General features: G+C 37.0%; 1 protein-coding gene across 1 annotated transcript in view; it reads right to left on the bottom strand.

The window, feature by feature from the left end:
* ROBO1 (roundabout guidance receptor 1) overlaps positions 1 to 12,607 on the bottom strand; it is a 744,575-nt gene that overhangs the window by 653,400 nt on the left and 78,568 nt on the right. The window contains exon 2 of the mRNA XM_013948595.2: positions 634 to 774. Within this exon, the coding sequence (XP_013804049.2) occupies positions 634 to 721 (88 nt within the window). The 5' untranslated portion in view covers positions 722 to 774. The remainder of the gene's footprint in view (positions 1 to 633; positions 775 to 12,607) is intronic.

Consider the following 12,607-nt stretch of genomic DNA (forward strand, 5'->3'; position numbering starts at 1 on the left):
TTGTATGTTGCTTCATTAAAAATCCACTGCTCACTGAAGTGGAATGGTGTAGGTTACCTATTTTACTACTACCTTTCTTTTTAAAGCTGAATAGTAGTTTGACATTTCTGTACATATTTATTATTCTTCTCTGCCCTAGTAAGACTTGCCATATGCAGACATCAGGATGATAACTGATTGCTAGAACTTCCCTGAAAGCACCATATTTCAGCTATTTCACATTTGCAGTGGTCTGCTATTTTCTTTCTTCTTTAGGAATGTTCTCTATAGATTTCCTGTTCTGTTTGAACTTCAAGTCTGTTTCTGCACTCTATTTCTTCCCACCATGAACGGTATTAATCAAAGGAATGTTTTAATAGCCACCTTAACCTTCTCATACTTATATTTTCAGACCACTCCTTTTATGTATTTTCCCTTGTAATCAAAATGCAATTCATTGCTGTGTAGACTCTACGGTGTGTATTAAATTCTGTCTTTTAAATATACTCACACACATCTACCACCCACACATGCACATATACACATGTAAATATATGGAGAGAGTACTTTATGTACGTACATGGATATATTCACACTGACATCGAGTTAATTCATAAAAATACGAACCTTCATGTTTAAATACAAGGTACCTACCTGGAATAAGCTGACCAACTAACTGATGGCATCTGGAAAGGCTGAATACAGCTACTACAATCAAAAAAGGATAACGTTTCCATTTCATGATGTGTCCTTCCTTGCATTACACCAGTTCAGCAGCACTAATGTAAATGTTATCTGCAATAGAAATGGAAATAAGAATAGAAGGGATCAATGATAATTTTAAGGTACTTTCAAACCATTTTTTCCAGTATAACTTCTGTCAAGTTTGCTGGTTTCAATACAGTTAACTATTAAAATAACATTAAATTTTCTAACATTTAGGAAGTTGTAAACTATAACCAGAAATATATTAACTATCCTTCCAGAGCAGACTGGCCTGAAAAGGATACTTTAAAGGTAGGTGTGAGAAACCTCATAGTACACATGCATGATTGTAAGCACTGCACATTCTTTGGGCTGTCATGTAACCCAAGTTATCAAAGCAATTGCTCAGTTCTGCAAGATAATTCAGTGCAGGTTTAATCCATCCCTGTTCAAGTAAATACTTAAACACTTGTAAAAGTTGAAGAACACATTTCAGTGCTATTCAACCCTACATAAGCATGGTTAAAACTTTACACTAGCACACAAGTTTTCCTGTGACATGGTGTTTTGCTGAATGAGAACTATGGATAATTTTACCCAGTAAGACTTTGAACACTTAAAGCAACTTTCTAGTGAGTTTCTGGATTCACAAGGGCAGAAAATTTCCATGCCATTGGCAGAAAAATTGAATGCTAGGAAGGGAGCAAATCTTTTGAATTAAAATGTGACCTCGACAATCATTTTTCTGATCACTACAATTCTAAGTTGAAAAATATTCACAATTCCACCACTGTTCAAAAATAATTTCTCCTCATCCTACTCACTTTTTACACTCCAGCTACATTTCCACCTTAGTACTGACTCTGCCAGAACTCTCCAGGTTTTGTTCACACTATACCTATCCATTAAAAAAGACTTTCCCTTACAGGTACTCAGCAACATGTTATGTTTTTTAGAAAATCTCTAAATTAAGTACAGACAATCTTTAAAAACATAGAAGTTTTTATTGTTATTTTTTTCTGGCGAGGGCCTTCTATTTCAAAATAAACACGAACATGACTGAAATGTTCCATGTATTGTATATTTTCTGAGGTTCTTGACAAGTTGCTGATGACAAAAGACAAAGTGTTTGCCAAGTTACTAGATGCCCACAATTGTCTGATCCTAACCAACAATTAGACACTGTACCCAATCCTCAGTCCTAAACAAGAAGTAGGCTTACCTATAAAGCTATGTTCCAACAATAAATGTTATAACTTGATAAGGTTACAACTACACTTCTCAGTTCTCTCTCATCATATTCTTTACCCTCTTAGTTCTAAATATTATTCTGAGATGAACAGTTGGGATTGCGACTCATATATTACCCAAGTGCCATCAGACATAATCATAACAGGGAAAAATTATGGTGCTGTCAGTCACTTGTTCAGTCTGCTGGGACAGAGAAATTTAGTCACACCATTATTGGGAATATTCAGTGTCATCTGATACTTCTGGATGTTCAAAAATGCATAAATAGGTTAAATATGAATAGGTTCAATCACCTTCTCACCCCCATTTCACATTTGCTGCTTGTGTTACACCTGTGCTTCTATTATCTTAGCAATCAGAAATAATATTACTCCATTTTCTACTACTGCTGTTGCCTGAACCCTACAAAATATTTATTCTTCCTTTTTTTTCCTTCATCTACAACAAATGAAGGAACAGTTTCTTCCATTCCCATTCTTTTAAACGCCCCTGCCACTGCTCTTCTCTTGCAAACAATTCGACAGATGTTAATTGCACAGAGCAAGTAAGAGCAATTACTGGCCAAGGTGCTACATGGTGCTCTAACTGTCATTCATGACAGGACTCCAAGGCAGAAATCAGGATTTGCAACTTCAGGCCTAGACTATCGATCTCTTAGTCTATACAGCAATACAGACTTGCTTAATAAAACTATTTACAAAGCTGGCTTCAAATTCCTGTAGTTTCTACATCTGTATTTTCCACTCACAAACATCAACCTGAATGGTATTTCTAACCCAAAGCCAGTCAGACAGCCCATTAAATTCAGTTCACCAAACAAAAAAATAACACTTTTCTTTACGGTTCTATGTTGTCATTCCAATGTGAGGTGCTCACACTATATATGTTAAGGTGAAAGAATCAATTCATTAATATACATTGCAAAATCATTCATGGACTCAGAGATTTAATGAGTCTTCCCATCCACTGGCAGGACACAACTCCCACCACTGTTAATAGGGGTTGAAAACACACATTCTGAGGGGAGAATTTGACTTGCGGACCCTAAAGTTGGTATGTGAAAAAAACGATTAATCTCAGCAACATACATTATGGGACTTGCCCTACACATAGGGGCATCCTATACATGAATCCCAAGTATTGTCTTTCCCATACTTGTCTTTTCTGTTTATATTTAATCGGTGGAATATGCCTTCTTTTTAATCCCCTTCCACATGACAGAACTCTTCAAGAAACTCAGACCTTGAGTGTCTTTTTTGGTAAAACTTTTTCTCCTCTCTGATTCTGCTTGCCTCATGTTTGATTATTAAATACAGTATTTCATGTTAAAAGCTGAAATTATTACAATGTTATTAAAATGCTGATTAATCTTAAGGAAAATTTCAATGAACACGGCTCTAATGAAGCAAAATAACTTTAATATGAAAACAAAGCTTTTTAATCTAAAGTTTACAAACAATTCCTATAGCTAGTAACTTGAAAACAATCCTGACTAGAAGGCTAATTCTCCACATTGAGAGTATAGTTCTTTCTTCTGAAATAGCAACCCTGATCATGAGGAAGATAAAACTGAAAAAAGATCATTTATATTATCAGAAAGAGTTTTCAGATACAGGTTGAGTTCAGCAGAAGAGAAAGACAGAAACAAATTCCTTCTCATCATATTCTACTGCCACAGTCTAGCAATTTACCACATACAACTGTAGTGGAAGAAACCCACAGAAGTGTATCACTACCAAGGGAATTCAGGTGGGAATTTAAAACACTGTTTCCTTTAATATATACTAAAAGCCCACAAACTATCTGCCAAATGTATTTAGAACTTCTATTCATATACATTTAACTTTTTGATTATACAAACTGAGCTATGTATTCCTGTGTTTGGTCCTTCTCTTCAATTAGTCTTTTACTGTCTGAAATGCAAAACTACTATTACAGAATGAGGACTGGCACTAATTAAATGTTGCCAGTGACAGAAGAATGATGGACTGGTCACATAAATTTGCTGGCCACAGACCTTGCTTAACTCCATATTAAACAACTGCAGATCTACACCAGCATGTGCAAGAAAAGATTCAGGTACAACGTGTCGCCCACAGCACACGATAAAGATAAACACTGGTTCCTCTATGACATTATAATCATTAAAGAATCAATGGCAAATTAAACTGCACAAACCCAGAGGGGAAAGAAGCACTGTAGTAAATGCAGGGAAAGGGTCTAATTATTTTCTTCCACTTTCCAAGTATAGTGCTATTTATCACTTATAGTCAGAGCAGCACACAGCAGCAGAAGTAAAAACATTGAGACAAGACCAAAAATCAATGCCGGTTTTATCTTCATTTCTTTTCCTGTATTTTACAATTAGATTGTTATTGTTATTTGTCTCAGAAATGGTAACCAGCTTTGCAGGACCAGATTTTCACAGCACACCGAACAGAAAAAAGAAAAGAATGATCAGGCAGTTGAGCTCCTGACTCACCAAAGTAACCTCCTTCTATAAGGTCTGTGATTTTGGGGAAGTGGTCTGCTAAAGATCATTTACGTACAGAAGAGATAGAATTTTGAACTGTAGTGTACCCAAAGGCCAGTTTGGAGTGGACTGGCAAAATCTGACTGAAAACAGGAGGGGGGAGAAAAAAAAAAATCTTCATTTTGAAACAATATATACTCCTTTTGAATACAGACATTCCTCAAAGCTTTTCATGTGCTGTTAGGCCTGCTGACATCAGATGGAACTTCCTAGATTTTCCATCCTTTTATTGTAACATCCTAATGTCTACTAGTTGGACCCCGGACATCTGGTCATCTCCGTTTAGACTGCCACTTCTTCTGAACTTACTCCTCTTGTGCATTATCATCTCTAAAGTTATCTATCACTGAAATGAAGAACTATTTTAAACATCCTGTCTTTATTACGCTAAATTTATTTGGAGTTCTAGGAGGATGAGAAGAAAGCACTACCATACATTGTCTCAACTGTTTCTACTTAGGAGCAAGAATGACAGAGGGCTAAGAAACTAGGGGAAAAAAGAACAAAAAAGGATCTGGCCAATTTTTTTTTATCAAGTAAATCAGCTCTACCAAGATCAAAGCAGCTACAATGATATAAATGTATTTAAACCAGAGTAGCTAACAGTGCAGAGCAACTATGGATCTGGACTGTGACTCCTTCTAGTGATAGTTTCAGCAGACAGCTCAGGGAGCTGACATGTGGCCCCTATTCATGAAGCTCAACTTATTTCATGTTCTACTACACCACATTTTTCCATATTTTAGCAACATATTGTTTGTATTTGTCTACTCCCAATGAAAGACTGAAGCAGAAACCCAAACATCAGTATTAGATGACAAATTGTGGTACATGACATATGATGTAGCCTAAATCCTAAATACCCTCTAATATGCTGCCTACGCATGAAAGTTCAGTGTGAAGAGCCAAACTTATGGCAAAAGAAACATCTTTTCTCCCACCAGTCTCAGCCTCACAAACAATCTCTCTACCAGAAGCTCTGCTAATCTTTAACATTTCCTTCTCTTGTCTGGCTATAAAAGCTGAAATTGATTTTGAATAAGGGACAACTTTAACAGAGTTTTCCTCAGGGAGGAGTACAAAAATGAGAGAGCAAGCAGCAGAATGATTTCTGTGTAAGGAAGCAATGTATTTATAAGGCAATAAATATATAATGCAAAGTACAAAGAATGAATTGGAGTGTCAAGAAGCATAAAGAGAAAGCTAAAAAAAAAGAACCCATTAACTGTAAAACAGTGATTTCTGGCCATTTCATGAATTAGGGCCACTTGAAAAAACTGACAGTGTTCTGCATAGTCCTGGGTTCAGAACTTTGCCACTGTCTGACACCCAGATTGCTGTTCTCTCAAGGACTCAAATTTGGTTATCAAGTGCTTGTCGTTCTCTGCCTTTTCTGATACATGCTCCAACTTCAGTGTTTGGGAACCACAGCACCAGAATCTGGAATTCATATAATGTATCAGTAAACGCAGAATTAAAGGAAAGTCTTACGTATAAAATGAGAGAAGGCAACCTATTTCAGACAACCAGTCACAAAATCCTCAGAAACTTTAATGTGCAATGACAAGGTAAGCTATCAGCATCAAATAGTCCTGGAGTAGCTGACTGGCTGGAGTTAGTACGCTAGGCATGCCTATTAATGCTAAAAAAGAAAGATATGGACACTAGAAAAATCCCCTGTCCTACAGACAGCCCCTATGCATGCTTGAAATGAACAGTTGAGGAGGCTTGTGATGATATTTTTTCTTTTTCCTCTTTTTAAAGAATAACCTTATGATTCCACAGGCAACCAGAATGTGCACAGAATAATGCTAAAATATACTATGCAGTGTTGTAAGCCTTTGCCTGCCATCACAGTACTTGTTGTATTCAGACTGATTGTTCCCCTGAAATGCAACGGTCAATTCCAACTTGCAAACTACTTTTTGCACAGATCTGCCATATTGCAGTTTTTGTTCCTTTTCTATTCAGACACCCACAGGGGAGTAATCGGAGGCCAAAGGTAGTTGGTAAGAGTCACCAGTGAATTCACTGGACAGAACTTTCCTCAAATCCAGAAGGTGATTTCATTTTGTTAATTAGTCTTTTTTGTTGAAACTCCTTATATAGCAAAAGTCTGTGGGAGAAAAGGGGAGAAGTGAAAATATTTGTATCACACCGTCAAGAAGTTACTTAAGAGAATGAGAGTGAAAGGTCCTAGCCAAAAGCTTTACAGTGCAGGAGACAGCATGTGTGTGCATGCATACATGTCTTTGAAAGAGAAAGGAGAATCTAAGAGACTTTTCTGATCTAGTAAAATTTACTTTTGCTTCAAACCTAGAATTTTGGTTGTTCTTTCCAATTGTGACCACACTGAATTCTGAACAGGACTCAGATGTTGTACCATATATAAAGCTAGACATATTAAAAAAACAACAACAATAACAAAAACAATTATCAGTTCATGACTAGATCACTGAAGGAGGCAATGCCTGTGAAGAACTTGCACATGGTCTTGAGAATAAAAATTATAAAACAACTCATGGGTTATCTACAAGTTTCCTATCTTTTAAATGTTTTTTTTTGGTTGTGATTCAACAACCATGGAACAAAACTGAATTTCTTTCACTTGAACCAGAATTTCAAGACTCCTTTAGCATCAGATACTAGGCTATGCCTACTCAACATAAGAAAGCAACGTGTATTATCATACATAAAACCAGTGGCATTTTTCTCTGTTTCTCAAATTTGGAAAAACATAACTACAATTAATAAATAAAAGTTCCCTTTAGGAATAGTCCTGATTGTGAATGTTGGGAGAAAAGAAATAAAGTAATACTCTAGTCCTCTCATTGGATAAACTCCTTTTGTACCAAAGTAAAGAGACACAAGAATTAAGGTTCTTTCAAAGAAGTGCAAACCTGTTAAAAGCAATGCTACCTCTTCAAAATAGTAAGAATACAGAGCTCCATATGCTTCTGCTCAAATCTAAACTGATGACAAATGCAGTAACGGTGGAATCAGCCCTGTGTTTTTTAATGAACAGCTCTTATGGGCAGGCTGAATATAAAGTTTTTTGAAATTACAGCCAAGAAGTGATCTAAATAAACTAAGAACTTTCTAGAATCTTATATTATTGACTTATCTCTTTTCTGCCCCAAGGGCATATTAAATCAACAATCCCCATCTTTTTGTTCAGATTCTATGAATTATATGTGACTGTCAAGACTTTCAAAGCAGCATTTGAAAAGGCTGGGTACTGCATCTGTTGCAAAATTTCCAATTTTAAACATTGTGTTTTCAAATTGCTTTTTCTACTAAATACTCATCACTTTCTGAACATCAGGCCCCTTTACCTCTTTTGAAGCTATGGGTACAAAAACTCAGACAAAAATATCATTAGTAATGCCCTGAGGTACTTTCAATACATCAGTAGTCATATCTTTTCTTTATACAGGAAATTAAAGCTGGGACAAAATCATTTATATATTTTTAGTCAATTAATAAACAACCTCTTGCAGGGAATATGCATTTTAAAAATTATTCCTAAGAAATATTGTCAGTGTTCAAGCATGATCAAGGATGTTCAAGCAGTGGTCACGTGAAGAAGTAAAGTGGTAGTTGTCAACAGTACTTCCAAAGAGAGTCACATGGATAAAAAACAACATTGGATCACTACAGGATTACAGAAAGAAAATTTTGTATCTGAAAGGTTAGAAAAAAAGAAAAAATTCTTTTGACTGCATTTCAACTCCTCTGTTATATCTGACCTAAAAAAGCAAGGGTTTTTCAAAGGCATTTAGCTTTAAACATTCACAGTACCTTTGAATGTCCTCAGCAGGACCAGAAAAGAGGGATTCAATTTTCAAAGATAATTGTGTCAGATAACTGTCTCATCCCTTTTCAGAAACAATCTGATAAATACCTAATTACCAGCCAAGAGATTTCAGAGCCACACAGTTGGGCCTGAGCAAAGGCTACAGGGAATGACAAGGTCCCCTAAAGCTATCAGAGGAAGAGGCAGTTGGTTTGTGAATTACTTCACTTCTTCTGCTGATAAACTGCATAGGAAGTCCCCAGAAAAAACAAAATATTCATAAAATGTTAAAATAGTAAACACAGAATCAATATTTAACCACTGAAGTTAATTTTTTTTTCCAAATAAAGTAAGACCAAGTATACAAAACAATTACATTCCAAAATCCATTATAGTAAGTATTTGAGTCCTTAAAATGACCCATTTTTTCCAAAAAGCACTTGTATACTTCTCAGTTTAACTTCATCTAGTATTGATATACAATGCTGCATTTTAAGAAACCAGTTTAAACACAATTTGTCTTGCAATCTTGTTGCACACTTGAAAAAAACATTCTGATCTACACAGCTGTAGTTAAAAATTCTAAAAATTCCTGGAAGCAGTCTTAACGGTTAAACTAGAAAGAACTTCTAAAATGTAGCCAATGTTCAAGAACTCGCTCAAGTTTCTTGAGAAAATTAACTGATAATTTGAGAAGCAACCCCTTTTAAAAACACACAGTAACTTTACTTTTGAATTATTTTCTTCAATTAAAAAACCCACAGCATCTCAAGTTTCAGTGAATCCTTTGAAAATTTACATTGTAAAAGGCAATTCTGTAATCTTGCTGAATTCCTTTTCCTTGGAGAAGCGTTGGCCCTCACTACACAGCCTAAATGTTAATGGAGTGGAGAGCATGAAATATCAACATAATGATGTGGAGTTCAGAATCACAGACAGGAAGCAGAAGATCACTGATAATGCTTCAACAGTATTAAATTGACCAAGTTATGTATTCCTTAGGCATTATGAAATACGCGTTTGCCTTGTGAAAAATGCAACAGATCTGAGATGGTAATCTCAAAAGCAAATGTTGCTGATCTAACTCTGCTCCTAGATTGGAGCAAATTAATTGGAATTTTGCAAATGAAAGGACAGATCCAGGCACTTCTGTAAATCCCACTCAGAAAGCTTAAAAATAAGAACACAAAAGAGTTAACATATACATAGCAGAGGTGAGTCAATGCTGTTCAGCACAACATGGGGACAAAGACTTAAATTAAACTGGTTGACTTTCCTCTGGAGTGAAACAGTAGTGATCACACAGTCAAGAATAAACAGAAGGGAAGTTTTAAACCTGTTCCTTTTGGATTCACAACTATTAAATAACAATATTTCTACATAGATCATTATTCATCCTACACATAAAAAGTAACTAAAGTTTGCCTGGAAGAGCTGACACTCTGCTAGCATTTAGACTGTAGCAGTCACGCTAGCATATTCAATGGGGCAGGCAAAAAAAAGTGCTGGCATTTTGCACATGTGCAAATTAAAGCTTGACCTCAGGTCACAACTTTGGTCTAACCACTGCTGTGAAAGGGTCTTTAAATATGGAAATAAAACTGTCAGATAAATTATCTTTCCAGCTACAATTACTTTAGCAAAGTAAATAAATACCCTGAGCATGGGATTACCATACCAGAGTGGTATTTCAATTTATTAGGCGTAAAAGGGAAAGATATACTGAAACTTCTTTCTTGGGAAGAAGCACAGGTCTACTTGTTTATATGTCTAGTCTACTTCCCTTTGGTTCAAAGTCTGCAATATTAAACATCAAATGAAGAGAAGAAGTTTCTACCCAGCAGTAGCAAGCACAAGTGCTGGATATTAGTGCAGAGTACAGTGACTGAAACTGTCCTGAAATGAACACATAGGTGAAGACTGTGTGGAAGGTCTAATGTTCAGTAAAGTGCAATAGAATGCAAAAAGCCTGAAAAAAGACTACTGGTCACTCAATGCAAAGAAAAGACCAAACTCCACTTCAGTGCATGGGGAAAGCTTCGTGTTCTGCTGGCTCTATGCTTCTCAGGCTTAAATCTATCATGACAGAAAGAGGCAGGAAATGGCTCCTTGTAAATTTAAAACTGCATGAAATAAAAAGGGGAAAAATACAAAAGTCCCAGTGCTCAAAGCAAAACAGGGGATGCTCTCCACTCAGAAGCTATGAACCAATAAGCATTTGGGGACTGTGAACTGCTGTCTCTAGAGGCAAAAAAGCCTGATGGATTTCTTTTTTCCTCTGGACACTTAGCTTTGAGGAGAAGAAAAACAGATTGGCTTTTCTGCCCTTAAGAACCGGGGAATGAGAAAGGGTTTGCAGCTCTTGCTCCACCAACGAGCACACTCAACCACAGAAATTTCCACAGAGTTTTCAAAGAAAATTTAGCTCTCCCCTAGACTGCATTCCACCCTCCAGTAAAGGTAAAGTTTAAATAATTTAAGTACTTTCAACACTGTCTGCTTCTTGGTTAGATCTGTGTGAAATGCTAACTCCTTGGGGGAAAGGAAGAAGAGTCCATCTTTCATGAAGATAGTGGAAGAGTGGCAGAATCCCTTTGAAACTGAGACTGATCTGATAGAGGCATTACAGTTGTTAACAGCAACCCTTTCAACTGCTTCCTTGGACTACTCCATGGCATTTAGCTGCAGCGCTGGGCAGCTAGCAGTGGCAGCGGTGTCATTCCACAGGGACGCTGGGGACTGGCTGCACTTTAAGAACGCCCCGTCCCATCCATACCCTATGGAAGATGTGAGCTTCTCCCTCTAAGTGAGAGGAGTCCTATTGCCTCCTAGCCTGAGACCAAAAGCTAGTAGCTTTTTGCTATGTTTTGTAAGTAAACAAAATTTTGCCATCTCACCATCTGCCTGTTCGCGCTAGCTTTTACATCAGGAGTACGGTTTGAAGTAAAGAGAAACACAAAGATGTAAAGTCACCGCAATTCTATAGCTCCTGGGAACGTAGTCTGAGTCAAAGGAAAGATTATAATACATCCCTTGTTTCCACCCTGCCCCCAAGAGAAACGAAGAGAAGACATAAACGTTATCCTTCTGCCTGGGTCATCAGTCCATGCACAACTAACTCCATACCAGCTAAATGGGAGCGAGATGTGGGGCATTGTAATGGTAGCTCTTAATGACACGGGGGAGAACTAAAAACGAGATCTGGGATTACTGCAGAGTAATCCCACGATAGGGCAAGAGGCACAAACTGAAACACAGGCAGTTCCATCTGAACACGAGGAAAAACTTCTTCACTGTGAGGGTGACAGAGCACTGGAACAGGTTGCCCAGAGTGAAGGTTGTGGAGTCTCCTTCTCTGGAGATATTCAAAACCCGCCTGGACACGATCCTGTGCAACATGCTCTAGGTGACCCTGCTTGAGCAGGGGGGTTGGACTAGATGATCTCCAGAGGTCCCTTCCAACCTCAACCATTCTGTGATTCTGTGAAAGTTTAGTGGATGCAGGACATAAATCTTTCAGAATCCAGGTCCTTTTGGTCCTGCTACTCCTGCTTTGACCTCCTATGAGGAAAATAGCCAAAAACACTTGGGGGGGGGGGGGGGGGGAAGGGAGAGGTGCCTACACACAAGAAGGGCTATTCTATTACCCCTGATAATCTCTCTCCATTATACTTTATGAAAGGAATTTATTTTTTCTGTGAGGTCTCAACAACCTAGGAAAAACTAAGATATCATTAGCAAGTTCCTCCCCGACAGTGACTGGCTCCCTGTTCCTATACAGCAAGTATGAGAGAAAAGAGAATCTGAGGTAACACTTGAAATCTCATTTTTAATATTTCTCTAGAATTTAAATCTCAAATAAAATCTGTTTTAAAACCCCAAACTTCTTCAAGAGCAGGACATGTAAAAAAAATTTTCTTCATCATGTAAAGATAAATTTGAAAATGCAGATAACTACTTAAAAGAAAATCATCCCTCTTCTTTCTCTCCTCTTCCTTGTATTCTCCTTTTAAGACAAAATCCCTTACAGTAGAGTTTAAAACATCTAATCAGTTGTACAATATAAATTAATGTCTGGAAGGTATCTGGTTAAAGAGCTAACATAGCAGAGAACTCAGGTTGATAAGACTGAATAGCCTAGAAATTTTACTTTGTAATGATGCTCCCAGACCATTATTTCCATCTTTTAGAAACAGAGAAGGTGTCAGCATACACTAGTATAGAAAGTAAATTAGAGTACACATTTTAAGTTTTGTTTCTAAATATTATTGTAGGAAAAGGAAGATAGAAGGTTCTTAAGCTCTTAAAAATGTCCTAAGCAGGAATATGGGAAAGAATCTATC

The sequence above is a fragment of the Apteryx mantelli genome, chromosome 1 (genome assembly GCF_036417845.1).
Source record: "Apteryx mantelli isolate bAptMan1 chromosome 1, bAptMan1.hap1, whole genome shotgun sequence".
NCBI classification, from domain to species: domain Eukaryota; kingdom Metazoa; phylum Chordata; class Aves; order Apterygiformes; family Apterygidae; genus Apteryx; species Apteryx mantelli.